This window comes from Arachis duranensis, chromosome 4 (assembly GCF_000817695.3).
Source record: "Arachis duranensis cultivar V14167 chromosome 4, aradu.V14167.gnm2.J7QH, whole genome shotgun sequence".
NCBI lineage: Eukaryota > Viridiplantae > Streptophyta > Magnoliopsida > Fabales > Fabaceae > Arachis > Arachis duranensis.
In genome coordinates this window covers 8,524,002-8,551,660 of record NC_029775.3, presented here as the reverse complement: position 1 = coordinate 8,551,660, position 27,659 = coordinate 8,524,002, and the positions used below count along the sequence as shown (strand labels likewise).

At 33.9% G+C, this 27,659-nt stretch overlaps 3 protein-coding genes, 1 long non-coding RNA gene and 1 pseudogene across 4 annotated transcripts; 4 read left to right on the top strand and 1 right to left on the bottom strand.

Annotated features, from left to right (window-relative positions):
• Positions 1 to 670: 670 nt before the first annotated feature.
• On the top strand, positions 671 to 2,678 carry LOC107483135 (berberine bridge enzyme-like 13). Its single transcript, XM_016103757.3, has 2 exons — positions 671 to 1,619; positions 2,020 to 2,678. Exons 1-2 carry the CDS (start codon positions 671 to 673, stop codon positions 2,676 to 2,678), a joined length of 1,608 nt encoding a protein of 535 aa, XP_015959243.1.
• Positions 2,679 to 4,350: 1,672 nt separating this feature from the next.
• LOC107483141 (berberine bridge enzyme-like 13) lies at positions 4,351 to 6,408 on the top strand (annotated as a pseudogene).
• An 11,621-nt stretch (positions 6,409 to 18,029) lies between these two features.
• LOC107483144 (uncharacterized) lies at positions 18,030 to 23,244 on the top strand. Its single transcript, XM_016103766.3, has 10 exons — positions 18,030 to 18,269; positions 18,699 to 18,982; positions 19,760 to 19,964; positions 20,290 to 20,380; positions 20,494 to 20,639; positions 21,265 to 21,508; positions 22,031 to 22,135; positions 22,237 to 22,419; positions 22,524 to 22,728; positions 22,814 to 23,244. The coding sequence occupies exons 2-10, from the start codon at positions 18,739 to 18,741 to the stop codon at positions 23,242 to 23,244; spliced, it is 1,854 nt and encodes a 617-aa protein (XP_015959252.1). The 5' UTR covers positions 18,030 to 18,269; positions 18,699 to 18,738.
• A 3-nt stretch (positions 23,245 to 23,247) lies between these two features.
• On the top strand, positions 23,248 to 23,886 carry LOC127746572 (uncharacterized). Its single transcript, XR_008008307.1, has 2 exons — positions 23,248 to 23,383; positions 23,470 to 23,886. It is a non-coding gene; the product is annotated as an uncharacterized LOC127746572 (long non-coding RNA).
• Positions 23,551 to 27,516, bottom strand: LOC107483143 (nuclear intron maturase 2, mitochondrial). Its single transcript, XM_016103765.3, has 2 exons — positions 25,250 to 27,516; positions 23,551 to 24,504 (listed from the first exon to the last, which is right to left on the bottom strand). The coding sequence occupies exon 1, from the start codon at positions 27,416 to 27,418 to the stop codon at positions 25,256 to 25,258; it is 2,163 nt and encodes a 720-aa protein (XP_015959251.1). The 5' UTR covers positions 27,419 to 27,516; the 3' UTR covers positions 23,551 to 24,504; positions 25,250 to 25,255.
• Positions 27,517 to 27,659: the final 143 nt, after the last annotated feature.

Genomic DNA, 27,659 nt, shown 5'->3' with positions numbered 1-27,659 from the left:
AATAAGAATTGAAAAAGGTGTTTTTTTTTTCATTTAATTGGACCTTTTGTTAGAGTCCATATTATAGTTGGATGGAGTTGACCCATATTTTAATTGCTTACCTAGCCAAATTATTTTTAATAATATATAAGATTGTTCCTGTCTTTAAATTGTTCACAGGTTTTGATAACATCTTACTATTATTTAGTGAACAATATAATGGGTCTTAGCAAATTAAAATAATTTATTATCATTTGAATACTAATATTATTTTACTTGGAAACTTAATAAAAAAGAGATAGACATCGACTTGGTTAAGAAATAAAAACAAAAGTTACGAAGGTAAATCTATTGTGATTTATTACTAAATAATTAGTATGAATATATATATGATTGAATGCTTAATTCAATAAAATTTGAATTTTGTTTGTGATGATTCTACTCAATTAACACGTTCTAAAGTGGAGATATGATTCGTCGTATATATCCTTTTAGTCATCAATTCTATTAAATATCTTTCTAATTTTTAGATAAAGAAATAATTATTTTATAATAAGACTTTAAGAGAATAGTTTTGTTTATTCTTTTATTTAAAATTATATCATTAATTCTATGAATTGGTACTTACGTTGTACTATATATTAGAATTAGAATCATAGACATAACATCTGACATGTTCGATCATAAAACCATGGTGCCATCACCAAGTTCTTCATACTTGTCAATTATAGTGCTTTTGTTATCAGTTTTATTGATAGATTCAGCTTCAATCGAAGAAAATTTTATCCAATGTCTAAGCTCATATTTTTCAAGCAATCCAAAACAGTTTTCTACAATAATTATCACTAGAAAAAACGAATCATTATTCACTAGCACTCTTGATTCCACAGCACAAAACCTAAGGTATTTGACACCTTCAACGCCAAAACCAGAGTTTATATTCACACCTTTGAATGAATCACATATCCAAGCTGCAGTTATTTGTTCAAACAAATTGGGTATTCACATGAGAATACGAAGTGGCGGGCATGACTATGAAGGAGTCTCATATGTTTCTGAGATTGAAACTCCTTTCATAATCATTGATTTGGCTAAGCTTCGTACAATCAATGTAAACATAACAGATAATAGTGCCTGGGTTCAAGCTGGAGCCACGATCGGAGAAGTTTATTATAGAATATCAGAGAAAAGTGAGGTTCATGGATTCCCTGGAGGCATATGCACAAGCATAGGTGTTGGAGGGCACATTGCGGGAGGTGGATTCGGAGCCTTGGCGAGGAAGTATGGGCTTGCAGCCGACAACGTCCTCGACGCAAAACTAGTTGATGCCAATGGTAGATTACTTGACAAGGAAGCCATGGGAGAAATCCCATTTTGGGCCATTAGAGGAGGTGGAGGTGGAAACTTTGGGATCATTCTTTGGTGGAAGATAAAGCTTGTTCCTGTGCCAAAATCTGTGACCGTGTTTACAGTTAGCAAGACAACAGAACAAGGCGCAGAAGACATTTTTAACCAGTGGCAAGAGGTGGCTCCAGGCCTTTTTGACAAAGATCTTTTCATAAGAGTCATCTTTCAACCAGTTAGTGCTGCCAATAAAACTGGGAGAATCATCTCAACTTCCTATAATGCCCTCTTTCTCGGTGAGTCTCTTTAAAATGTGCAATGCATCCCCATTTCAATGTTTTCTATAAAATGAAAATTCATATGCAATCAACTACAGGTGAAGTTGATAATTAAAAACTGTTAGACAAATCGTTATATATCTAGCATATTTTATATAGGAGAGATTTTATTTTAACACTTAAAGTGTAAACTATCTCTTTTTTTTTCAATCTTATACTGAAATTCTGTATCTTTTAGAATAAAAAGAGTTGAAATCTAAATTTTTAAGTCACAAAAATTTTGATCTAGTATCATGATACTACTTACTCTAAAAGTTTAAAATATAAGGTAAAATATATAAATAGTTATATATTTAATATAAAACATCAAATTATATTGTATTTAATGTTTGTATTTGTATTTTTATAACAAACGTAGGTGATACAAATAGACTCCTCAAAGTTATGCAAAAGGACTTTCCAGAGTTAGGTTTGACGGAAAAAGATTGCTTGGAAATGAGTTGGATCAAATCTGTGCTCTATATTGCTGGCTACCCTAATGATACAAACCCTAATGTCTTGCTTCAAGGAAAATCAACATTCCAAAACTACTTCAAAGGCAAGTCAGATATTTTTACAACTCCAGTAGGCGCGTTTCAAGAGTTATCAAGAAGGTTGCTTCAAGAAGATAATCCCTTAATGATTTGGAACCCATTGGGTGGAGCAATGTGGGATTTCAATTTTTATGATACGCCATTTCCTTTTAGATCAGATTTCTATTATATGGTTGAGTACTTAACTTTGTGGCATAATGCATCTGAGGATGTATCAAAACATTTAGATTGGATCAGGGAGATTTACAAGTACATGACCCCTGCTGTGGATGACCAAAGAAGGGTAGCATATGTGAACTATAGAGATCTGGATTTGGGAGTGAACAAGAAGAATGCCACAAACTTTAAAGAAGCAGCAGCATGGGGTAACGTATATTACGGAGTTAACTTTAAAAGTCTTGTGAAAATAAAGAAAAAAGTGGATCCTGAAAATATTTTTAGGCATGAACAGAGTATCCCAATAGATCTATCGATCAAGGTTTAAAATGTTTCAAGGGTTTGTTTTACTATTTTAAAAAATAAAAAAAGTTATACATACATAATACTATGCATTAATAAATAAAAAGAGGAATACACACTCAATATATAGTCCCAATAATTTTCATTTCCAACTACTTTGGTCTCCATCTACTAATCCTTCTTTAAGAAAATTAAAAGTTATTCCATTTATTATGAAGAAAAAAGAGAACAACGAATATACTAAAATCTTGCTTTTTATTTTTATTTCGTGTTTTTTTTATAAATTTTTATAACCAGAAAATACTAAAACCGAAAAAAAATAAAAATACAAATTAAACGCACTCTTAAATTATTTATTCTCAATTTTTTACATACACCGTTCCAGTAAAATATAGAAATTTTTTCATATTTTTGTAGTTGTTAACAGCGAAAAATAAAAAAAATAAAGTAACAAACTTCTTATATATTTATCAATCCAATCTTCTCATTCTTTTTCTCCTTTTATCTTTTTCAATTAATTCCCATTATTAATTCTAATGTGCATCTGAGTCAATTTCAGAATTCTATTTTAAAATCTTTCTTAATTATTCCCTCATTATTAACACTAATGTACATCAAATTCAAAATCAATTTTTTTAAAAACAAATCTTATATATCGCGAATTCGAGTCTCACTCATAATTTTAGTAAAAAAAAAAAACAAAAAACAAAAAAGATCTTAACACATCTGTTTCGAGAGTTACTTAAATTATACCTGCTGTGAAGTGTCAAGGTATTTGTAGTAGATAAGTAGAATGTCAACCTCCTTTGTTTAGGGGTGTCAAAGCGAGCCGACCCGCTCTAACCTGCTCCGGCTCATCTCGGCCCGCACAATACATGGGACAGGTCGGCCCGCTCTGCCAACTAAAATGGATTTAAAATGCTAGCCTACCTTGCTTTATGACAGATTGGTGGGCTAGCCCGCTTGACTCTTTTCTTTTTTAAAAAAAAATAAAATTCATTAACATTAACAAAAAAATAATAATTATAAATATTAAATACAAATAAAAAATAGTCAAATTATAATATAATTTTTTCATTATCTTTCTTTTAATTTTTAACTTCAATAAAATTATTTAAAATAATATTTTTCAATAGAACCATCTTTGTTTTAAAAAATAAGTCGCATAATTTGAGCATATATACGAAATTGTGAAATAAAATAAATAAAATTAATAACTAAAAGAAGAATAAAAACAAAAAATAAAAAAAAGTGTATAAAAATTATATAGTTATTAGTTTTATAGTGATAAAAAAGAAATAAAAACATAAAAAGTTACGAAGGTAAATCTATTGTGATTTATTACTAAATAATTAGTATGAATATATACTATAATTAATTAAAGCGATATGATTGAATGCTTAATTCAATCAAATTTGAATTTTGTTCTGTGATGATTCTACTCAATTAACACGTTCTAAAGTGAGGATATGATTCGTCATATATATTATATCCTTTTAGTCAATTCTATTAAATATCTTTCTAATTTTCAAATAAAGAAATAATTTATTATTTTATAATAAGACTTTAAGAGAATAGTTTTGTTTATTCTTTTATTTAAAATTATTTCATTAATTCTATGAATTGGTACTTACGTTGTACTATATATTAGAATTAGAATCATAGACATAACATCTGAGATGTTCGATCATAAAACCATGGTATCATCACCAAGTTCTTCATACTTGTCAATTATAGTGCTTTTGTTATCAGTTTTATTGATAGATTCAGCTTCAATCGAAGAAAATTTTACCCAATGTCTAAGCTCATATTTTTCAGGTAATCCAACACAATTTTCTACAATAATTATCACGAGAAAAAACGAATCATTATTTACTAGCCCTCTTGATTCCACAGCACAAAACCTAAGGTATTTGACACCTTCAACGCCAAAACCAGAGTTTATATTCACACCTTTGAATGAATCACATGTCCAAGCTGCAGTTATTTGCTCAAACAAATTGGGTATTCACATGAGAATACGAAGTGGCGGCCATGACTATGAAGGAGTCTCATATGTTTCTGAGATTGAAACTCCTTTCATAATCATTGATTTGGCTAAGCTTCGTACAATCAATGTAAACATAACAGATAATAGTGCCTGGGTTCAAGCCGGAGCCACAATCGGAGAAGTTTATTATAGAATATCAGAAAAAAGTGCAGTTCATGGATTCCCTGGAGGCATATGCACAAGCATAGGTGTTGGAGGGCACATTGCGGGAGGTGGATTCGGAACCTTGGCAAGGAAGTATGGGCTTGCAGCCGACAACGTCCTCGACGCAAAACTAGTTGATGCCAAAGGTAGATTACTTGACAGGGAAACCATGGGAGAAATCCCATTTTGGGCCATTAGAGGAGGTGGAGGTGGAAACTTCGGGATCATTCTTTGGTGGAAGATAAAGCTTGTTCCTGTGCCAAAATCTGTGACCGTGTTTACAGTTAGCAAGACAACAGAACAAGGCGCAGAAGAAATTTTTAACCAGTGGCAAGATGTGGCTCCATCCGTTATTGACAATGATCTTTTCATAAGAGTCATCTTTCAACCAGTTAGTGCTGCCAACAAAACTGGGAGAACCATCTCAACCTCCTACAATGCCCTCTTTCTCGGTGAGTCTCTTTAAAATGTGCAATGCATCCCCATTTCAATGTTTTCTATAAGATGAAAATTCAAGTGCATTTAATTTCACGTGAAGTTGATAATTGAAAATTGTTAGATAAAATATTATATATCTAGCATATCTTAGATAGGAAAAAAATTTTTTAACACTTAAAGTATAAATTGTCTCTTTTCTTTTTTTTTTCCAATCTTATACTAAAATTCTGAATCTTTTAAAATAAAGAAGAGTTGAACTCTAAATTTTTAAGTCATAAAAGTTTTGATCCCGTATCATGATACTACTTATTTTAAAAGTTTAAAATATAAGGTAAAATATATTAATAGTTATATATCTAATATAAAACATCAAATTGTATTGTATTTAATGTTTGTATTTGTATTTTTACAACAAACGAAGGTGATGCAAATAGACTCCTCAAAGTTATGCAACAGAACTTCCCAAAGTTAGGTTTGACGGAAAAAGATTGTTTGGAAATGAGTTGGATCAAATCTGTGCTCTATATTGCTGGCTACCCTAATGATACAAACCCTAATGTCCTGCTTCAAGGAAAATCAACATTCCAAAACTACTTCAAAGGCAAGTCAGATATTTTTTCAGGTCAAGTAGGCGCATTTAAAGAGTTATCAAAAAGGTTGCTTCAAGAAGATGATCCCTTACTAATTTAGAACCCATTGGGTGGAGCATTGTTGGATCACAGTGTTTATGATTCGCCATTTTTTTATAGATTAGAATACTATTATCTGGTTGAATACTTAACTTCGTGGCATAATGCATCTGAGGATGTATCAAAGCATTTAGATTGGATTAGGGAGATTTACAAGTACATGACCCCTCCTGTGGATACTCAAAGCAGGGCAGCATATGTGAACTACAGAGATCTAGATTTGGGAGTGAACAAGAAGAATGCCACAAACTTTACAGAGGCAGCTGCATGGGGTAACGTGTATTACGGAATTAATAACTTCAAAAGTCTTGTGAAAATAAAGAGAAAAGTGGATCCTGAAAATGTTTTTAGGCATGAACAGAGTATCCCAGTAGATCTATCAATCAAGGTTTAAAATGTTTAAAGCTAAGGGTTTGTTTTACTAATTTAAAAAATAAAAGAAGTTGTACGTAGATAATATTATGCATTAATAAATAAAAAGAGGAATACACACTCAATATATAGTTTCAATAATTTTCATTTTCAACTACTTTGGCCTCCATCTAATAATCCTTCTTTAAGAAAATTATTATTTCATTTATTATGAAAAAAAAACAGAACAATAAATATAATAAATCTTGCTTTTTATTTTTATCTCGTATTTTTTTCATAAATTTTTGCAAATAAAAAATACTAAAAATAAAAATAAAAAATATAAATATAAATTAAACGCACCCTTAAATTATTTATTCTCAATTTTTCACACACATTTCTAGTAAAATATAAATTTTTTTCATATTTTTGTAGTTAACAGCGAAAATGGAGAAAAAAAAAGTAAACAACATGTGATATATCCGTCAATTCAATCTTCTTATTATTTTTCTCTTTTTATCTTTTTCAATTAATCTCTATTATTAAGTCTAATGTGTACCTGAGTCAATCTCAGAATTCTATTTTTTAAATCTTTCTTAATTATTCCTTCATTATTAACATTAATGTAAATTACTTAAAATGTTGATTTGGATCCGAACATGTGATCCAAAAATTTCTTATGAGGCAGCATTCGACTTTTTTTTACACTGAAGTGCCGCCATCCGAGTTCCTCGTGAGGAGGTAGGCGTAGTACCTGCAAAAGACTCTGATACTTAAATCAGTAAGGGCTTTCGGCAGGTTTTTAATAGATTAGAACGTAAATTATATCTGAAGGGTGTCAAGATATTTGTAGTAGAGTGTCAACCACCTTTGTTAGAGTAGTTCCACCTTCATTGGTGGATAACTATTCCCCTTATCTTGCGAATTTGTTGGAGTCTATCTTTTAGGGGAGATAGCAATAGTATGAGAGATTCAAGGAGATGATTAACTCACTTGGAGAAGTAAACCGGTCCTTTGTTGGCACGTCCGACCTCTTTAAAGAGGCCGAGTGGGCCTCCTTTATGAATTGGATCCCTTATCCTTGTTAGGCCTCGCTTTATTTGTTTGGGACAGGGTATGAACAGTTTCCCTGTTTGAGTCCTGAGCTTTCAAGAGGTCGAGCTCAAACAACTCGTGGCCTTGGCTTTGACGTTGGGTACTCGACGTGTTTTTCAAAAATTTGAACGTTGCTTCCTTTATTGCAAGGCGGATGTTGCACGGCAATTTTTTTGGGATCCGCACACGTTTTTAAAGAGGAGTTAAGAGGTCATTTTCTCCCTTGTCTCTTATAAAAGCGTCTTCGCAAGAATCTTTCTTTTTTTGGTCTCTGTTAATTCAAAGATTTCTTCATCTTTTGAAGATCTTGCCTTGTGGAGAGGAATGTTAGTGATTTGCGGCTTTGACGCGCCCCTCTTCCTTCCAACATTTCATAAAGGTGTGGCTATCTTGAATGGATTTCGAATAGTAATGTTAACAATGGGCTCTTTGTTTGTTGATATTTGGATTTCGGCGGCAGTCTTAGTTATTTTCTTTGAAACTTTTTTTTTTGAGAAAGTCGTTGACTACCGCCGTTTTGTCTGAAAACTTCTTTTGAAATCACTTTTTGTTGATTGAATCGCTGTTGGTTATTTGGGAATTTCTGAGATTTTGTAGAACTATAACTGTAATTATTTTGTTGTTTGTTGTCGTATTGCCCTCAATGGTGTCGCTACTATGTGATGATGTCGTTACTGGAGAGACACCATTTTGATGCTTTCTGTATGTAGAAGAGCTTGGAAACTGAGTTGATTGGTTTTATTTGTTTTTGCCCGACCTATTTTGGACAACGTCCGAGCTCTTTTTAGTAACGACTTTTTATTCTGCATTTGTAGGTGTAGCTTTTATATTGTGCTCTATTGTTCTCAATATGTCTACCAAATTTTCCCTTGGTCTCTTAAATTGGGTAGATACTCCGGTTCTTTCTTGTGTCCCCATGTTAGATAAAGAGTATATTGATGTTTTCTATAGGCATCATAGGATATGCGACAATAGAAAGGACGAGAGGAATTACGAGTTGATAGTACCCGATCCGAATAAAGAGTATGTTTCCCTCCTTTAGATAAGTCGAAGCGTCCTTTTTCCATGCCTATGACTGATTCTTCAAATTAGGCATCTCACTCCCCTTTACTAATTTTGAGACAAATATTCTTTGGGCTTGTAATATGGCCCCTTCTCAACTTCATCCGAACTCTTGGGCTTTCTTGAAAATCTTCCAGCTTTATGTCGGGAGCTTGATGTCCAACCTTCTACTAAGATCTTTTTTCACCATTTTATGTTGACCAAGCCCGGTCGTCGAAAGGGAAGTCTTCCTGGTTTTCTTTTTGCGCCGTTTAAGGTAGAAAATTTTTTTCTATTTTTGATGACTCTTTTCATGACTTTAAAAATTATTTCTTTAAAATCTGAGCAGTTGAGGGTGCACAGCCTTTCTTTTTAGATGACAATAATGAGTCTTCTTTCTCGTTGTATTGAGAGGAGAAACCGATAATAGCTAGGTATGAAGTAGATGACTTATATGAGATTGAAAGAAGTTTTGTGAACGTGTTGGAAGAGTGGGGCCAGGCTCGTCACTTGGACACCAAAAGATTCTTAGGAGACCATAGTCAGTTTCGGTCTGAGCTAGGTAGTTTCCCGACCTTTAACTTTTATGACTCTTTAATTGTTTTCTGTTTTTTCTCATGTGCTTGTCTTTGTTTTGCAGAGACCATGGCTCCTAAAAATGAGGCGATGAAACATTTGCGCCAAACTCATAAGATGGTAGTAGCCCGAGGTCTTCAGGACAAAAAAGCCGGGGGAAATTCCTCCCAATCTTCCCCTAAGAAGTCGAATTCAAATTCTTCAACTCAAAAGAAGATCATTCCTACCCTAAGAAGTCGTATGATCCCTCTTGACCCTCCTCTAGAGAGTCTTGTTGCTCTATCTTCTTCGTCTTCTTCAGGACTTCGTCTCAAGAAACAAAATACTTCTGAGGAGGTAAGTATTTACGATAAAGGATTTGACAGATTTGCTTGGAGCGAAAGGAATATCCTTCCTCATAGCCGCATCAGTATGGATGATGTGGCTATTCAAAACCATTTCAACCTTATGACCCGCAACGGCATTCGACTGGCGGGAGTGTGTACTTCTTTGTCTAAGGAGTTGAGAAAGACTCATATTAATGCCACACAAAGTTTTCTTGAAGCTGTCCGAGCCGAAGTGGAAAGGCTAAAGGTGTTAAAAGATTAGTTGGAGGAAGAGAAGGTCAGACTGAAATCCGACCTGGAGACAGCTCGGGCTCGGGTAAAGGCTGTTGAGGCTTCTGCGACTATGGCAAAAAGAATAAAGAAGAGGACGGAGGAAAGTTATACTCGGGTCTATGGAGAGAAACTAGACCTTCAAGAGGAATTGAAGACTGTTAGGGAGGAATATGCTTCTCTCCAAGGATCTGTGGTTACTGGGATGGATGAAGTGTTTGAAAATTTGAAGACTCAAGTTCAGGTCCTGGCTCTTGGGGTCGACCTCTCCTTATTTAGTCAAGACAATATAGTAGTTGATGGGAAGATCGTCCCGACCCCGGAGGATGATGAGGAGGATCTTGTGCGTGACCCAAAGTCTCAAGCTGGACAAGCTTCCCGGATTCCAGAGGTTCGGCCTAAGGTCGTAAATGCTGAAACCCCTTCTTTGCCATCGGGTCTCCCTGTTGTCCCGATCTCGGTGCATCCTCCTACCCCTCGTGTCCGATGTGAAGATGCCAATATCGGGGAAGCCCTTAATCCGTTATTTAGCTTTACTTCATAGTTTTTCCTTTTATCTGGTTATGTTTGAGATGGCCCGACTTGTGGGTCTTTGAACATTTTATTTTTGTAGCTAGTAGCTCTTTGAACATTTTATTTCAGTTATAGTTGTATTTCTAACAACTTTTTTTGTATTCAAGCTACTTTCGATCGTTAAAGAGCTTTTCTTCCCCTCTGATAAGTGGGTTAAGTTTTTGTTAGGAAGACGAAATTGGTACACCTTAATATTTTTGGTTGTATCTTAATGTCTTTTTGAACGCTGTTTCTTTGTTGAAACTCAAATAATGGACTTATTTGTATGGATTTCCTTTTTAGATTTTGACTTCATGCAGCCGGACTTTGCTAAGTTACTTCTACACTTCATTTTTATCTGCCTTATAATTGAGGTCAATTTTCACGAGTTGTTTATATAACTTCTTACATTAATTTGTTTAATTTCTCGTCGCTTCATCTTGTCGACCATTTTAGGTTGGACAATGATTTTTGCGGTTTGTCGAGCTTAAATTAATGCGCTTTTAATAGAAACCTTTAGAAGAAAAGTGAGAATTTCATGAATATCCGAAAAATTCCTTACATAAGCCTACTTACTAAGGGTTTAAATACCCTTAACCCTTGCTTTGGTGCCTCGTTAAAACACCCCTCCCCCTTTAGAAAAAATCCTTCATTAGGAAAAAAAAATCTTAAGGTTGAAAAAAGTGTACACCAAGAAACAAAGCTTACCTCCTAACTATAGTATTTCTTTAGGTTACTCTCATGCCATGACCTCGGGAGCTCCCGTGTTTGGAAGTCGAACATTTTATAGTAACTTTTTTCTAAGATTTCATCAATTTTGTAAGGTCCCTTCCAATTTGCTGCTAGCTTCCTTTCGCCTAGCTTCTGAACTCTGATATCATTTCAGATCAGCATGAGGTCATTGGTGATGAAGCTTCTTTTGATAACCTTTTAGTTGTACCTTAAGGTCATCTTTTGTTTTAATGCCTCTTCTCTAATCCGAGCTCGTTCTCGAACTTCTGGAAGCAGATCGAGTTCTTCTTTTTGTGCACGGGTATTGGCTCTTTCATTGTATAATATAACCTTAGGTGATTCTTCAACAATTTCTATAGGGATCATGGCTTCTATTCCGTAAGCAAGTCGGAAAGGTGACTCCCCTGTTGTGGAATGAGGAGTTGTCCGATATGCCCATAGAACTTGAGGGAGCTCGTCTGCCCATGCTCCTTTTGCTTTTTGCAATCGGCACTTCAACCCGCCAGTATGGCTTTGTTAGCAGCTTCACCTTGGCCATTGGCTTAAGGATGTTCTACCGATATGAATTGGTACTTTATCTTTAAGTCAGCCACCAGATTTCTAAAGGTTGAGTTGGTATACTGAGTTTCATTATGCATATTATATTCTTTTATTGAACATTTAATTTTTAATTTAATTTCCAGGGATTATAGAAAAAAAATACAAATGAAAGAATCGTGAAAAACACATCAACAAAAAAAAAACAAAGAATATGTTGATTTTTTCTGATTTAATTCCATAATATGATGTTATATATGTTCTTGATTTTATCATTGTTTTTATAAAATCATTGATAGATAAGTATGTTACAAGCAAAGTGTATTGAATAAAGGAACTACTTTGTATTTTGGGATATTATGGATAACATCATTTTACAATTTTCATTGTTGTCATTTTAGTTTGATATTTTTTTATAAATTATCATTGAAATCATACTAAAAAAATAATTGTTAAACAGATATATCGTTCTATATGACTACATGACCTTAACTAAATATGACATCAAAACTGATTGATTTGTAAGTTTTTATAACTGTAATTTCATAATTATTTGTTACTTTATTTTTTATAGACTAATTATTTTTTTTACACAATATATCTCGTATCACTTTGCTAAATTACTACTTTATACTGGAGGATCAAAGCAGTGAAAGTTGGTTGTTAAACCCTCAAAGAATACTAAAAGCTTTAGAATGAATGTACTGAAAAGTAAAAACAGAGAACAGAAATATAAAATTGGTCCTAAGTGAAAAGATTTTATGAAAATGCATAAACTTAAAACCACATATTTCTGTGTTTTTGAGATGGTTTCTAAAGAAGATAATTTAATTCGAGTTTATGTAACTAGAAGATAATGATTTAGGGGATTTGAAACTTTGTGATAGTACTTTTGAGGTAGATATTACATTTTAGAACCTAGACTTCTTCATACTAAAAAACTTAAAATATGTATAGTATGTGAAGTTGTTAGTTAATCTAGGTATTTTTGTTTTATGGTATGAATAGTTGTAAAAAATGTGAAGTCTTTGGTTATCTTTTTCCTTCGTTTATATTAACAATCAAATTAGCATGGTGTTTTTTTAAGTTATAATATTAAGGGTTAAGTACATTTTTCGGTCCTAAGGTTTGTGGTTAAAATCAAAATTATTTCCGATCTTTTTTTTATTAAAATATCCTTAATGTTCAAAAACATTATAAAATCATCATTTTCTTAGTTTTCTTACTAAAATACCCTTAACCTTAAATTCTTCTTCATCTTCTACTTTCGTTTAACTCATCACTTTTCACCCTCAAATTCCCAATTTAAAAAACCCTTCAATTTCACCAAACCCTCCCTTCACTTCCCTTTCCACAACAACCACCGCTCACTCTCCCACCATGCCACTCACCTCCGTCCCCTAGTTGCCGTCGTTGTACCGGAGAACATTGAGGAGCTCGGCATCAAGATCTCCAGTCTTACCCTACCCCTTTCTCTCTCTTTCTTTCTCTTTCATTTTCTGAGCTCGTCGCCACCGCCAAGGTCCATCAACTCTTTCGCACTTGTTGTCGTCACTAAAGATTGCAGTCTTTGATGGTACGGTTTCAATAACAATGTCTCGAAGAAAGCCAAAATTCATATCCAAACTTTCCCTTCAAACTCGGCCTCTCTCTCTCGCCATTCCCTTCTTCTTAGTTCGACAACGACAACGATGGTCTTGCTCGTCGCCAACATCGTCTTGCTAAACCTCTTCTCCTTCTCAGATTCCTCTCTTTCTCTTCCCCCCTTCTGCATTTTGATTCTCTCTGTTCTGCTTCTTCGAAGGCACACGCATTAAGTATCAAATCCGGTTGTTTCTAGGAGGACTCCAGCAAGAGTAAAGCCATCGGCTTTAGTGCTCCATGGGTGAGGAGAAGTTGGTGTTGGGTGTTCTAGAATTTGTTTTGAGGGGAAGTTCTCCATCAACTTCTAGTAGCTTTTGTGTTTTGTTATTGCAGAGAAAAATATTGTGTATTTGATTTGTCTTGGTACAAAGTACAGAAAAAAATAGTGTTATGTGATTTGTTGTTATTGCAGTAGCTTTTGAGAGGTTTGGAGGAGGGAGGGACTTTTGTAATGATGATGGTAATGAACAGATAAAGATGATAGTGGAACTGGTTAGTGGGTAGAAAAGAATATTTTATCAAGGACAAAATGATCATATAATTAATATTTTATGTGAGAATGATGATTTTAAAGCACTTTTGAACGTTGAAGATGATTTTAATAAAAAAAATAGGAATAATTTTGATTTTGATATCAAATCTTAATCATGAAAAAATACTTAACTATTTTCTAATCTAAATAATTGTTATATCCTGTGATTCTATTTTAATATTTAACATAGTAATAATTTTTTTTATTATTTGAATATTAATATAACATATGCATTTCTATATTCTAATATTTTTTATTTGAAAATTTTGAAAAAACAATGATCCCGTACACTGTCTTACCTTCGTGCTAGTAATCTCATAAAGCTCTTCACGTTGCTGAACTTTTTATTTTTAAGAGGAAAAATTTTAAACAATCTATGATAATTACCTCAAAAAATAATGAAATTTTTGACAAAAAAAAAATACTTAACTCGACTCTTGAGCTTTATTTTTATGGGACTGATTAGCTCCTGTGCCAAACCAAAAAAAATTAATGTTGTTTTTTTTTGGCACAGAGACTAATCAGTCCAAAAAAAAAAGAGCAATAATCGAATTGGGTATTTTTTTGTGTCAAGAGCCTTGTAGTCCTTTTAAGGTAATTATTAGGGACGGATGGGATATTTACTCTATTTTTAATATTAGAGTAGTAATGGTGTTTTTTAAAAATGTGGATTGTTGGGGTGTTATTCTCAAATATAGAATCGGTTAATTAGAAAAGTAAAAATTAGACCGTTTAATTTATTAGAGGTACACAAATCGGACCATCTGATTTGTGCTAAAAATAAAAAATAAAAAATTTGAGGTATAGAAATCGAACTCTCTAATATACTTTTCACAATTTTAAAAAATACCAAAAATTATAATATTAAAATATATCACTATTTTTACTTTCATAACCACAAAAAAAATAACCTTATAATACGACACATAGATTATAGATATGGAAAAGTCTAGGGGGCCAGCAATTCTATTGAATTTTGGCCAGTATGTAACCAGCAGAGAAAGGTGAGCCATTGGATGAATTCTCACACCAATCTCACACCATCAAATCATCTTTTATGGCTAGTTGATGGCTAACAATCACAAAAGTTGCTGGCCCCTAGCATTGCTCGATAGATATATGTTTCGGTTGGCATAGAGTACAACGGCACGAGAAACTCCCTCCTCCCTCTTCTCTTTTTGGTTATCACAGACACACAAATAATTTATAATTTTGCCTTGTTTTTTACAATTTAGGTGTGTGATGCAACTATTTTTATTTAAAGAAAAGCCAAAAACTAATAAAATAATAATATAAATCGTGAATATTATTAATATAAAAGCAACTTTGAAATTGTTAATAATTTAAAATGCAAACAATCCAATTGTCAGTTCAAACATTTAAGCATTACATGGCATATAGTTTTAGAAATTTGTTGTGATTTAAGAATTCATAATCCATAACAAATAAATGAATAGTGTGAGCCTACTGCCAAACAAAGGTCAGAAAAGGGTGAACTCTGAACAAAATAATGAAATGTTGGAATGAAAATAAGGGAGAATCCGATTCTCTAACTAAAATTTCAACAGAAAAGCTAGTAATTTTTTGTTCATTAACGAAGATATATATATACTTTGCATGTTCTATACTTTTGATTATGGTATCCCACCACAGTAGCCATCCAAATCTTTTACATGATATCATATCATAATCCTTATCTTTGTTTTATTTTTCTTCAAGAGTAACCTTTTGACAAAAATATGGCCCTTATTTTTTTGTCTTAAAGAATCTGCCTTTTCCCGATTTGTTTGTCTATGTTTATGGATCAACTAAATAAAGCTATTAGTGCTTCACAACAAAAGAACTTTTCAGGACTAAAACCACAAAAGAAGTCAAGGGTTTAGGCAAGTGTAAAGCTATTCATTCTAACTCAGATTTATGTGGGTAATCAAAGTTATTTTGAAATCAATTTCTTGTTGTAGCAATGTTACTAGCTAGATACAATCTTAAAAAAGATAAATGTAAGAAAATAAGGTTTAATTATACTATTGTCTAGTAATAAGTACTTCACCTAACAATTGATGATATTAGAGAAGTTGAATAATTAAGATTTTAATCAAGTTCATGGACTTTTTATACATTTTTTGCAAACTTAAGAACACTATTAGAATTTGAAAGATCTTCAACTATATGTCTTAATTTTTCTTCACTGCACTTACAGTGTGATATTTTTATTTTTAAATTTTCTGGCTGTCAAATTTAGAAAATAACATGAAATCACCGGTACCTATTAATTTATGGATATAATTAAAGAGTACTTTTTAAAAATATATATTCAGTACATTTTTTTATTTCTGAATACACTTGTTATCAAGATTCTTAATTAATTTATAGGAAATTATGTTCAAGATGGATTACTCTCTCTCACTTTTAAAATCAGCCATTTAACATAAAGTAATTTATTATAAAGTGATTGTTTGAGTGTTATTAAATTGATGAAAAATATTTCGTTTTAATAGTTTTTTTTTAAGTGTAGTTGACAAATTTTTAATAATAAAAATACTAGAAAAATAAAAAAATATCTTTTTTGAGAAGTTATAATTTACGTGTTGGTTTGAATTAGCTTTTTTTAATAAAATATTTTTATTCAATTTAAAACTTATTTAGATATTTCTTTTAAAAAAGTACTTTTATTAAAAAATAAAATTATTTACTTTTTCTAAATGCTAATAATAGCTTACTTTTAAAAAAATAAAAAACAAAAGACATTTTTAACACTTGAAATTTTTTTAAAAAAGCCTATCTAAATGCAAAATAATTTTTGTCTACTAAAAAAATAACAAAAATAAGTATTTTTTTCAAAAGTCCATCTAAACTGACTTACATTTTTTTTAAAAGATTTTTTCTCTAAAAAAAGGATATTTTTTAGATAATAAATAAATAAATCAATACTTTTATATTGTTGTATCTTAACATATAAGAAACTTATTTGAGTGAGTTTATAAGAAAATATTTTTTTAGTTATTTTTTAAAAGATATTAAAAAAAGTAAAAGTAACTTATGTTTGGATATCTCATGAAAGAAAATTTTTTTATTTATCAACTATGTTTGGGTATAACAATATAAAAATATTTTTTTGTTTATTTATTATGTAAAAAATATCTTTTTTAAGAAAAAAAATGTAAATTATAGCTTCTAGAAAAATATATTTTTATTTTTCTAATATTTTTATTTTTACTATTAAAAATTTATCAAACACGCTAAAAATAAAAAAAAATAATTTTTTCACTGAAAAATATCTTTTTTCATCAATTTAATAGTACTCAAATAAGCACATAATTGATAAATAAAAATATCTTTTTGTATGAGATATTCCAACATAAAATTACTTTTATTTTTTTTAATTTAAAAAAATTCAATTTTTTTTTAAAAAACTCATTCAAACAACGTTTTCGTACTATTTAAGTCTCTAACGTTTCAAAATCATCTCAATTTTGTCCACCGTCAATTCTGTTAACGAATCTCCTGATGGCAGGATAACATTGAGTCAATTTTAAAACGTTAAGAACTTAAGACGATTAAAACGTTAGGTACAAAAACTATATATATAAATAAATTTTAATTTTATCATTTAATAATATCAATTTTTTTACTATACATAATATTCAATTATTTTTTAATCACATCTAAATAAATTACACTTAATTACATTATTTTCATTCTAAATAAATTTATTTTTTTATAATTTTATACTTAAAGTTATAAGTTAATATAAAAATATAAAAAAATTATTTAGAATGAAAGTAGTGTGATTAAGTGTAATTTACTGATGTGATTAAAAAATAATTGAATATTATATACAGTAAAAAATAAATATAATTGAAAGATAACGTTTTTGTTCTATTTAAGTTCCTAACGTTTCAAAATCGTCTTAATTTTGTCCTGTCATCAATTCTGTTAACATACTCCCTAATGATAGGACAACATTGAGTCAATTTTGAAACGTTAGGACTTAAATAAAACGATTAAAACGTTAGAAATAAGTTTAGGACTTACTCCAAATATTAAACACAAAAAAATATTTTACTCTCTTAAAAATGAATTTCAGCATTTACTCGGTAGAATTTGATTGATTGGAAGTAAATATAAAGTGACTTCACACTCATAATGCATAAGAGTTAAATACTTAAATTCTATAACGATCATCAAAATATTAAAAAGTCGTTACTTTTAGATCATGGGGTCATTTCATGATCCAGATGATTTTGATGTTCAAATAATGAAACACTTATAACTATGTGACTGTTCAAACATTTCATTAAAAGAAAAAAAAATGACCTTTAATCCTAGTTTCCCGTACCCACATGATGTCTCAACTCCCATCACCATCGCCATTGCCAATCACTTTTTTTTTTTTTTTCTTCCTCTTAAGTGATTCTTATTCTGAGTCTCAGCTAAGTAAAGTAACCTCCAAAATTTCACAGACAAAAATAAAACCGTCAAACACAGACGCAAATAGTGTTAAGTGTCTCCCACTCACGCCTTTCACCTTCTCCACTCTCTACTCTGCCGTTTCTTGCTTTTTTTCTTAGCACCCCATTTCACCATTCCGTCAAAAGTTGAAACTTTTTCATAAAAAGACTCCATTTTTGCATTCCTTGTGAGCTTTCTCTCTCTCTCTCTCTCTCTCTCTCTCTCTCTCTCTCTCTCTCTCTCACACACACACACACATCTTCCCTCATACCTACTTAACTTCAAAGTGTGCTGTTATTGCTGTTTCTTTTGATTGTTCCTTTATTATGTAGAAACTATTTTCTGCTGCAAATTTGAACAAGTGTGATTGATCTTTGATTGGTTATCTACTTTGTATGTACCCTTTTTCACATTTCCTTTTTTTCTTAAAATAATCCAAAAAAAAAAAAACTGCTGCTTCAAGTAATTGAGGTTTAGTTTTCTTCTACCCATTTCATTGGATATGCTTTTCTTTCTCTGTTCCCGTTTCATTTTTCCCTTAGAATCCAAGTGGGGTATAAACAAATATAATAATAATAACTGAATCTTTATTTGGTTTGTTTCTCTCTTGTGACAGCTTCTGCAGGTGAAGAAGCTAGAGCTGGGAAATTCACAAGATGAATAGGGCATTGATTCGTTTTCTGGTTTCTTTGTGGCTATGTTGTTGTTGTTGGTTGGTTTCAATTGGTGAAGCACAAGCACAAGGAGGAGAGTATATGAAGTACAAAGATCCAAAGCAACCAGTTGCAGTTCGTGTTAAGGACTTACTTGATCGAATGACTCTTGAGGAGAAGATTGGCCAAATGGTTCAAATTGATAGGAGTGTTGCTAATGCTGAGGTCATGAAAAACAGTTTCATTGGTAAGAAGTAAGAACTAGTTAAAGGGCATATTTGGAAAGTGTTTTATTGCTTGTTTTCCCCCCTCTTATGAGTATTGTATTTGAATGTTTTTTTAATGAATGTTTTAAACCATATGATTTGTTGGTGATTGTGTCCTGTCTTGGAAATATTCGCATGACATAATTTCCTTGTCTTGTTTATAGGTTGGGAAATTTTTAGAATGATGTGGCCTATTTTCATAAACTTCCATTCCCGTGATTTCCACCAATTTCCCACTCCCATATCCAATCACATTGCAACATACAATTTCAATATCAATATCTATTCATATACATACTTTTGTCACTTATGTTGAGGGAATTTTTCTGTGTTTGTTACTTAGTGTCTTCATTCTTTCACATTTTAGTTCACTAAACATGACAATTTCTTTATAGATTTTATAATAGATGTTAACATTTCTGCATTTACTTGTAAATATGAATACTTAAGAATCTCTCTCTGGACTTATTACCAAAATGAGAAATGGCATGCTGATTCTATTGGCGGGGAAGGGAAGCCTGAAAAATCAGAAAGTTGCCGATTTTCTGACATTTTCTTCCTTTGCCTTGTACTTCACTTTGATCTCTGCCCCCTTTATTCCTGTTTGATCTTTTTAGTGAATGATAAACTTTGGGATTTTTTTAGCCTTTTTTTTAACAAAAGATCTTCACAAAAAAAAAGGCAAGTTTCCAAAATTAAAGGAAGTGATGACATTATTAAGGAACTATCAATTAACTGGTTCTTTTAATTGCTTGCAGGGAGTGTATTAAGTGGCGGTGGAAGTGAACCACTTCCAAAAGCTACTGCTCAAGATTGGGTTAACATGATAAATGAATTTCAGAAAGGGTCTCTGGCAAGTCGATTGGGTATTCCAATGATGTATGGGATTGATGCTGTTCATGGCCACAACAATGTCTATAATGCTACCATATTTCCCCATAATGTTGGACTTGGATGTACCAGGCAAGTTGAGATTTTGATTGTGTATTTGTCAGCATGTTACAAGACAACTTTCGATAGAACTTTCGCACTTAACTTGATATTTAATGATTTACCTGGTTCAAGGATCTTGTTGCCACAATGAGCAAACTATCATTCTTGTGCAATGATGGTACTAAAACAAATTTGCTTATGATATCAATGAATTTAGCCTGAAATATACTTTGGTTTAGAAGTCAATAACATTGTGTTTGTAATCTTAATGGTGTTTTATTGATGCATTAGGTTGCTTATATGCTTTATTTAGTTCATCCACCGCTTGTCTGTTCTAATAATCTTTGACTAACAGAGATCCTGACCTTTCCCAAAAGATTGGAGCTGCAACCGCTCTCGAAGTCAGAGCGACGGGAATTCCTTATGTCTTTGCTCCATGTATTGCGGTAAATAAAAAGCAAGAGTCTAATGATAAACTTGTGTAGGAAAAATTCTTGTTAGGCGTAATGTGTTCACATTTCTTCCTTTGATAACTTAACTTCTGGAACACTATTTGTAGGTTTGTAGAGATCCAAGATGGGGTCGGTGTTATGAAAGCTACAGTGAGGATCCTAAAATTGTGGAACAAATGACAGAGATAATACCTGGTCTACAAGGAAGTCTCCCTGCCAATGCCAAGAAGGGATTTCCATATGTTGGTGGCAAGTAAGAAATTAATCGTAGTAAATCCATTTAAAAGAAAGACTGTGTTTCCTTATTTGTCCTCAAGTGTTTATGAACATATTTCCTAAAATTTTGTCCTTGCCTGGTGGTGAATTATGGTACATAGTTATATAATTTTCATGTTTAGTGCTTATGCATCACTAATGTTGTAATGTGATAATTAACTAATAAGTTTCAACTTTAAGAAATTAATGTTTGAAATAATCTTATACGTTGTGTCGAAAGAGCCATCGTATGTCTCTGTCTCTGTATCTGCAAGTTGTTGATGTGTTGTATCTGTCATTGTGGTAGCCATGTGGTTCTGAATAATTGATACTCATTCATAATCTCACCTTAATTTAGATAATAAAGTCTTTTTAGGATGTTCTTGAGAGTAGTGAGCATAGTTTTGGTAATGCTCCAGAGTTCAAATCAGCCATGGTTATAGATATTAATGGAACTGTTTTTTAACATCAAGCAAGATGATTAGGACGCAACAAGTAACGAGGAGTGGAAAAAGAAGGCAAAATCAGGATTATATGATGTTGTTGTATTTGATGTAGTTGCATGAATAAAATTTTCATTTGTTTTCCCTCTATCATTCATTAAGTTTATACATTCCTTGCAGGACAAAGGTAGCTGCTTGTGCTAAGCACTTTGTTGGAGATGGCGGTACAACCAAGGGAGTTAATGAGAACAACACTGTGATTGACTGGCATGGATTGCTTAGCCTTCATATGCCTGCCTATTCTGATTCCATTATCAAAGGGGTCTCGACAGTGATGGTTTCGTACTCCAGTTGGAACGGGGTAAAGATGCATGCAAATCGTGATCTAGTCACTGGCTTCCTAAAGAACACCCTTAAGTTTAAGGTGATCTGATTACTTTCTAATCTTTTTTTGTGAATTTCACTACTACTATATTGTCTTGTATATCTCTATTATGGATAGAAAAAAATCTGGGAAAGCAACATAATTAAGTTACATTGTGTAGCATTCACTGATATTAAACCTTCTACTTTTAAGCCTTAGTTGTGTTTATCATCATTTGTTATATCCACATTGAGATGTTTTCATGTCATTTTTCTTTGAAAATTTCAATCGCCATTTGATATTTCTGTCATGCTTATTTGAGGAGGCATATGAAATATCTTCAATCTACTAGTAACAATATTAGATTATTACTTTCTTCTATTTATCTATTATAAAATTTATATTGGATTTGAAGCCTTGAGAAGTCTATTTGACACACATTGCAATAGGTGTATCTTGCATGATAGTGCTATTATCAGGAATGTTCTATTGTTGATTTGCTTAACACTGCATTTTTATGTCATCGTCAATTCCCATGATGCTTACTAACTAAATATTTTTTTTGTTTATTTTATTTATCAGGGATTTGTCATCTCTGATTGGCAAGGTATCGACAAAATCACATCGCCACCGGATTCAAACTACACGTACTCTGTCCAAGCTTCCATTCAAGCCGGTGTTGATATGGTTAGTCTGTTCTTTATGGTCAAATTGTCAGCAGTACTAAATTTCTGCTCTGGGGTTATTCCAGTTATAGAACTCATTCTTTCTGTTAACTACTCTTATAGGTGATGGTCCCGTACAAGTTTGATGAGTTCATTCAGGATCTTAATCTCTTGGTCAAGAACAATGTCATTCCAATGGACCGAATTGATGATGCTGTGGCGAGAATTTTGCTTGTCAAGTTTACCATGGGTCTTTTTGAAAATCCTCTAGCCGATTTCAGTTTAGTCGACCAGCTTGGAAGTCAGGTGAGAGTTCAAACCATCCCAACCATAAATTGGAGTTTGTTGTAACAAACTTGGCAACAAAAGCATGTATATTCTGTAATGATAAGATCCTGTTGTGTATCTAGGGACACAGGGATCTTGCAAGGGAAGCTGTGAGAAAATCTCTTGTGCTGCTTAAGAATGGGAAAAATGGAAGTGCTCCACTTCTGCCTCTTTCAAAGAATGTTCCCAAAATTCTAGTTGCTGGTACACATGCTGACAATTTGGGTTACCAATGTGGCGGGTGGACAATCAAATGGCAAGGATTTAGTGGCAACATGGACACAAGCGGTAAGCGACTAAAGATATGTCTAAAAGTTTTGGCTCATCCGAGGAACCAGAAACAGTTTAAAGTCTTTTTCTTTTCCATAAACAGGAACAACCATTCTTAGTGCCATAAAATCAGCAGTTGATCCAAGCACTGAAGTTGTATTTCGTGAGAACCCGGATAGCGAATTTGTAAAGTCCAACAACTTTGATTATGCTATTGTAGCTGTTGGTGAGCTTCCTTACGCCGAGACTGCTGGTGACAGCACCACATTGACAATGACGGATCCTGGTCCAAATATAATCAACAATGTCTGTGGGAATGTTAAGTGTGTGGTTATCATTGTTTCTGGTAGACCTATTGTGATAGAACCGTACGTTTCTTCTATAGACGCATTGGTGGCAGCATGGTTACCGGGCACTGAAGGCCAAGGCGTGACCGATGCCCTTTTTGGCGACTATGGTTTTAGCGGCAAGCTTGCTAGGACATGGTTCAAATCTGTGGATCAACTCCCTATGAATGTTGGGGATCCTCACTGATCCATTGGTCATTGAATAACTCTCATTTCATTTGATGAAACTGCCTATGTTGTATGTAGGTCAACCTCAAGTGTTGCTAGTGTGAGGGCTTGTATATTTACTATTTTGGTGACACTAATTATCAGCTTATATTTAATAGGTACATTTGTGACTGTGATTTATCTATAATGCTTCATCATATGCATAATGTAGGAACCTTTGACCCTTTGTTTACATTATTGACAGGTGAAGCACAATTCATTGGAGCTTATTGAAGAGGGTAGCTAGAGAACTAACTTGGGATACTTCTCGGCTTAGTCTTATTTATTTTCTCATTCATCAATGTATTGGATCACAAATATTGCTCATGAACTAGTGATTGATCTCTTTATTTCAATTTTCTTATTCAAGACTTTGTAAGGAATATCAGACAATTACGGACATCAACTACTAGGATTTAGGTAGCCAGGCATTGAGCAAATTTGTTAAGAGATTGAATATTTTGATTTCTCATTGGGAAAGGGTGTGAGGAGCTTGTAAGTAAGTTCAGATTTCATTACCTCTACTCACACCATTGAAATTTAGAACTTAATCCAAGGCTTTGGTGTATCCCAAAATTCACAAGAATTAAAGAAGCAAATTTGTGTAGCCCCAGATCCAACACATACTATTTTTGTTCCACTATCTTCTATTTTTTAAAGTTATATTAACAAACAATGTGTTCAAAATTTCTTGATGATTTGAGAGCCAAGTGAAACTGCTAATTTGCTATCTCAACCTTTCCCCATTTTTTGGTGGAATTAATGAAAACAAAATATGTAATGCTTCTGCTTCCTAGTAGGAGTTGAAGACACCCAAAATTTAAGACTAATACATATGAACAAATGACCAACTTCAAGAAAATTTTATCATGTATTTCAACCGATTCTTTTGCAGCTCAATTCCTGTATCCTTATCACTTGCATCTACCCGTATAAGGAACATGGTCCTTGCACAGAAAGTTGCATACTCCTTCCTCCGGTCTCGTTAAAAAAAGCAACATGGTTCTTGCACAGAAAGTTGCATACTCCATCGACTGGTCTCGTTAAAAAAAGCAGTCCACAACAGCATGCTGAAAGATTTTGTGTGTTTCTAAGTGATTAAATTTTTATCTTCATCCTCACAGTGTTGGAACTTCACAGGCAGAGTACCAAGTCATACCAGCGCGAAAGAACTCCTCACTCTTGTTTAATCCTTTGTCAGGCAAGCATCAACGGTGAGAAGGTGAAAGAAGAGATCAACCTGAAACAAGAAAGATGGGTTTATTGGACATTCAGACAGGTTGAACTGTTGAAGTAAGAGGCCAGGTAAAACATTTGGCATTGATGAGTAAGTTATAAGAATAAGTTTAACTAAGTTGTCAACTTTCTTCGGCTAATATCTGCTATTTTTTTAATCTTAAATTCGAAATTCTAAATCCTAAATCTTAAATTCTAACCCCCAACCCTAAATATTCCAAAAATGAGGGTTAAAAAATAATTTTTCAATAAAGAAAAAAAATGGCTAATATTAACTACTTAAACGTTGGTTCCTATACTTTTTCTACAAGAATACCAAAAATTGAGTCAAACAGATATTCTGACAATGCTGCTAACATGACAAGAAGGAGACGCAAAACTCGAAAGTCCAGTGTACAACTACAATACGTAGTGATTCATGAGTTTATGATGAACAGCATAATAGAATTCCATGTAGCCAACAACTCATAGTTGGACTAAAGATTGGTTTATTGATAGTGATCATGGTAGTATCCTACAGTTTATTAAAGTGGCAAACATAACAATACATAAGTATGTTATACCATCACTAGCACCAAACGGAGAGAGGCAGTAGCTAAAAATATTGTCAATTTGTAATGTAAATTATAGCAGGAAACAAAAATAAGACTCAAACTCTCGGCATGTCCAATATATATTGAAAGAACGTATGGGTAATCAAAGAAAGCATAAGCTAAACTAAAATATTGATTTGTGAGTACATTACAAACCTTTTGTTACATTTGTGCTGCATCCATATTTTCATCATTTTCTTCCTCATTGCTTTTGCGGTCATCTTCATCCTGGTTCGAGCCAACCAACAACTGTTGATTTCCCACCGTACTTTCGTCGCTCTTAACAAAGGAGAGCTGATCCCTAGGAAGAGTACTCCTTTTGTAATTCCAAACAAGCATTGAAATGTAATCTTGTGGCGAAACAAGACCTTGTTCCCTTATGCTGCTTTGTTGCTCCTCCAATGTCTTTGGATCCTCTAGTTTTATATATTCCAGCAATGATTTTTCATGATCCGGTCTCCAGTTACTAGGGAATGGAGTATAATCTGCCTCCGGTACAAGAGACAACCTTGTATATTTGAGCCCATCGATTGACTCGGCAAGGCCCATCCTTAGCAAATTCTGATACTCAGGAGACTGCCCTTTCTTCTCCTTCAATGGGCGGCTCAGGTTACGTGCACCGATTTTGTATACTTTTGCTCGTGACCTGAGCTTGTATTTTGCAGCATATAGCTTTGCAAGCGAGCCCCTCACGATGTAAGAGCAGAAGTTCACAATCTTTTTCCTATTATCTGCATACCTATACCACTCAGCCATGGTGCCCAAAAACTTGTTCATTTGAGCATTTGTATGAGCTTGAGTAGCGTGGAACATTCTAAAGCAAGGTTGGGGATCTGGATCCCTATCTCCCTTGAGAAAGTTCAACTTTCTAAACTGCTTGATGCATTGCTTCAAGCTCGCCGTGACTGACAGAAGGGTTCCTACACCCTTCTCACTTATGATCTTACCGCCGGTGGCAGTGTACCTAAGAGTCGGATAAACAACTCTCCTACACAACACATGGTCAAGAAACATTATACCTTTAGTTATATGTTCTATGGGAAGGCTCTCATTGTCGAGCTTGAGCATGTACTTCTGATCACAAAACTCAATCAACTGCTTCCTCAGCGAGGCTGCATCAGCCCTAGGCCCTCTAACACCAACCAAGATATGACCACCATATCTTATATAATCCATCTTCCTTGTCTTATCTGGTCCACTTGTAGGCACAAACTCCGGCCAAGACGTGTTACCCTGCTCCGCCTCCCCTTCAGGGCTATTCCATATAACATCACTCTTAGAAGGAACATAAAACTCCTTAATCTTCCCTTCCATCCACTTATCCAATTCATCCAAACAAACATTAACCAGAAGCGGGCTAAGAATCCCACAATGCCCCCAATTAGGAACCTTCTCGGCCTCCTCGGGCGCAAACCCGAAGAATGTATCCAACCAATAAGGATCAGGCTTAGGCTCATCCTCAGCCAACACCCTCTTCTTCTGGTACTTCCTCTTCTTCTTCTTCTGGGGCTTCTCAACCTCGGTCTTCACGACAGGAGTAACTAATGCGTCCTTTATCAAATCAACCACAAGCTTATCCCTCACATCCCTCATCACAGCACCGACCACCATTCCAACCTTCATTCCATCCAAAAGGGTACTCAAATCACCTTTCATATACCATAAATACCCCGCAAAACTCCTCCTAATAACCCTCAACACAGTGTGAGGAGTCCTACCGGGGCGAAAGGCAAAACTCTTGCTAGAAAACCGAGCCTCATAAATTGGCTCCAAGATCATAAGCAACACCTCCTGAACAATCTTGTCCTGAAAAGGGGTCGGTTGTGTGGTGGTTAATATGGCTTTAATTTTCCTCTTCGATAGGGATTCATAATCGGTGGTGTCTTTGGGGGACTTGATGAAGAACTTGAGGCGCTGGCCCCATCGGAATCGGCGGTCAAGGACGGCGTTACGGAGGGAGAGGAGGTCGTTGAGGGCGGAGGAGGGGACGGAGGAGCGGGGAAGGTAGGAGCCGGTGTCGTCGGCGACGACCTTCTGGTAGGCGAGGAGCCAGAGGTCGAGGCGGCGGAAGGAAGGGGAGAGGTTGGTGACGGTGGCGTTGGGGTGGCGGAAGTTGTCGACCCAGGAGTTGGAGAGGAATGCGATTGGGTCGTCCTTGAAGAGGGAGGGGGTGGGATCAGGTGGATGCCGGTGCAGCGGAGAAAATGAAAGGGCGCGGTGGTGTTGGTGCAGGTGCATGGAAGGGGTTATAGTGGGCAGTGTCCGCAGGGGAGTCTTGGTGCAAAAGAGGTTGAAGAAGTGGGTGAAGCGTCGGTGATGATGCATAATTTTTCTGTGTACTTTTTTCAGGGATTCATCTCATGTGTAGTGAAGCTGGAAATGGAAGCTGCAAAAACCCTCCCTCCTCCACCAAAACCCTGCAGCCCGCTGCGCTCAAAAGTTTTGTTTCTGTAATTCCGTTGTATGCTATTTCTTTTTTAATTTTTATTATTTTTTAATAAAAAGAAGTCAACATTACACTTGGACAACTTAAATCATCAATAACTATTATTATTTTTTACTATCA

What these genes read in the sequence shown, in the direction of transcription:
- LOC107483135 (XM_016103757.3), top strand. Translation starts at nt 671, where the DNA reads ATGGTGCCATCACCAAGTTCTTCATACTTGTCAATTATAGTGCTTTTG. An exon ending in CTATAATGCCCTCTTTCTCG is followed by an intron (nt 1,620 to 2,019) that starts GTGAGTCTCTTT and finishes TAACAAACGTAG; the next exon opens with GTGATACAAATAGACTCCTC.
- LOC107483144 (XM_016103766.3), top strand. Translation starts at nt 18,739, where the DNA reads ATGAATAGGGCATTGATTCGTTTTCTGGTTTCTTTGTGGCTATGTTGT. An exon ending in AGAACACCCTTAAGTTTAAG is followed by an intron (nt 21,509 to 22,030) that starts GTGATCTGATTA and finishes TTTATTTATCAG; the next exon opens with GGATTTGTCATCTCTGATTG. An exon ending in TGGCAACATGGACACAAGCG is followed by an intron (nt 22,729 to 22,813) that starts GTAAGCGACTAA and finishes TTCCATAAACAG; the next exon opens with GAACAACCATTCTTAGTGCC.
- LOC107483143 (XM_016103765.3), bottom strand. Translation starts at nt 27,418, where the DNA reads ATGCATCATCACCGACGCTTCACCCACTTCTTCAACCTCTTTTGCACC.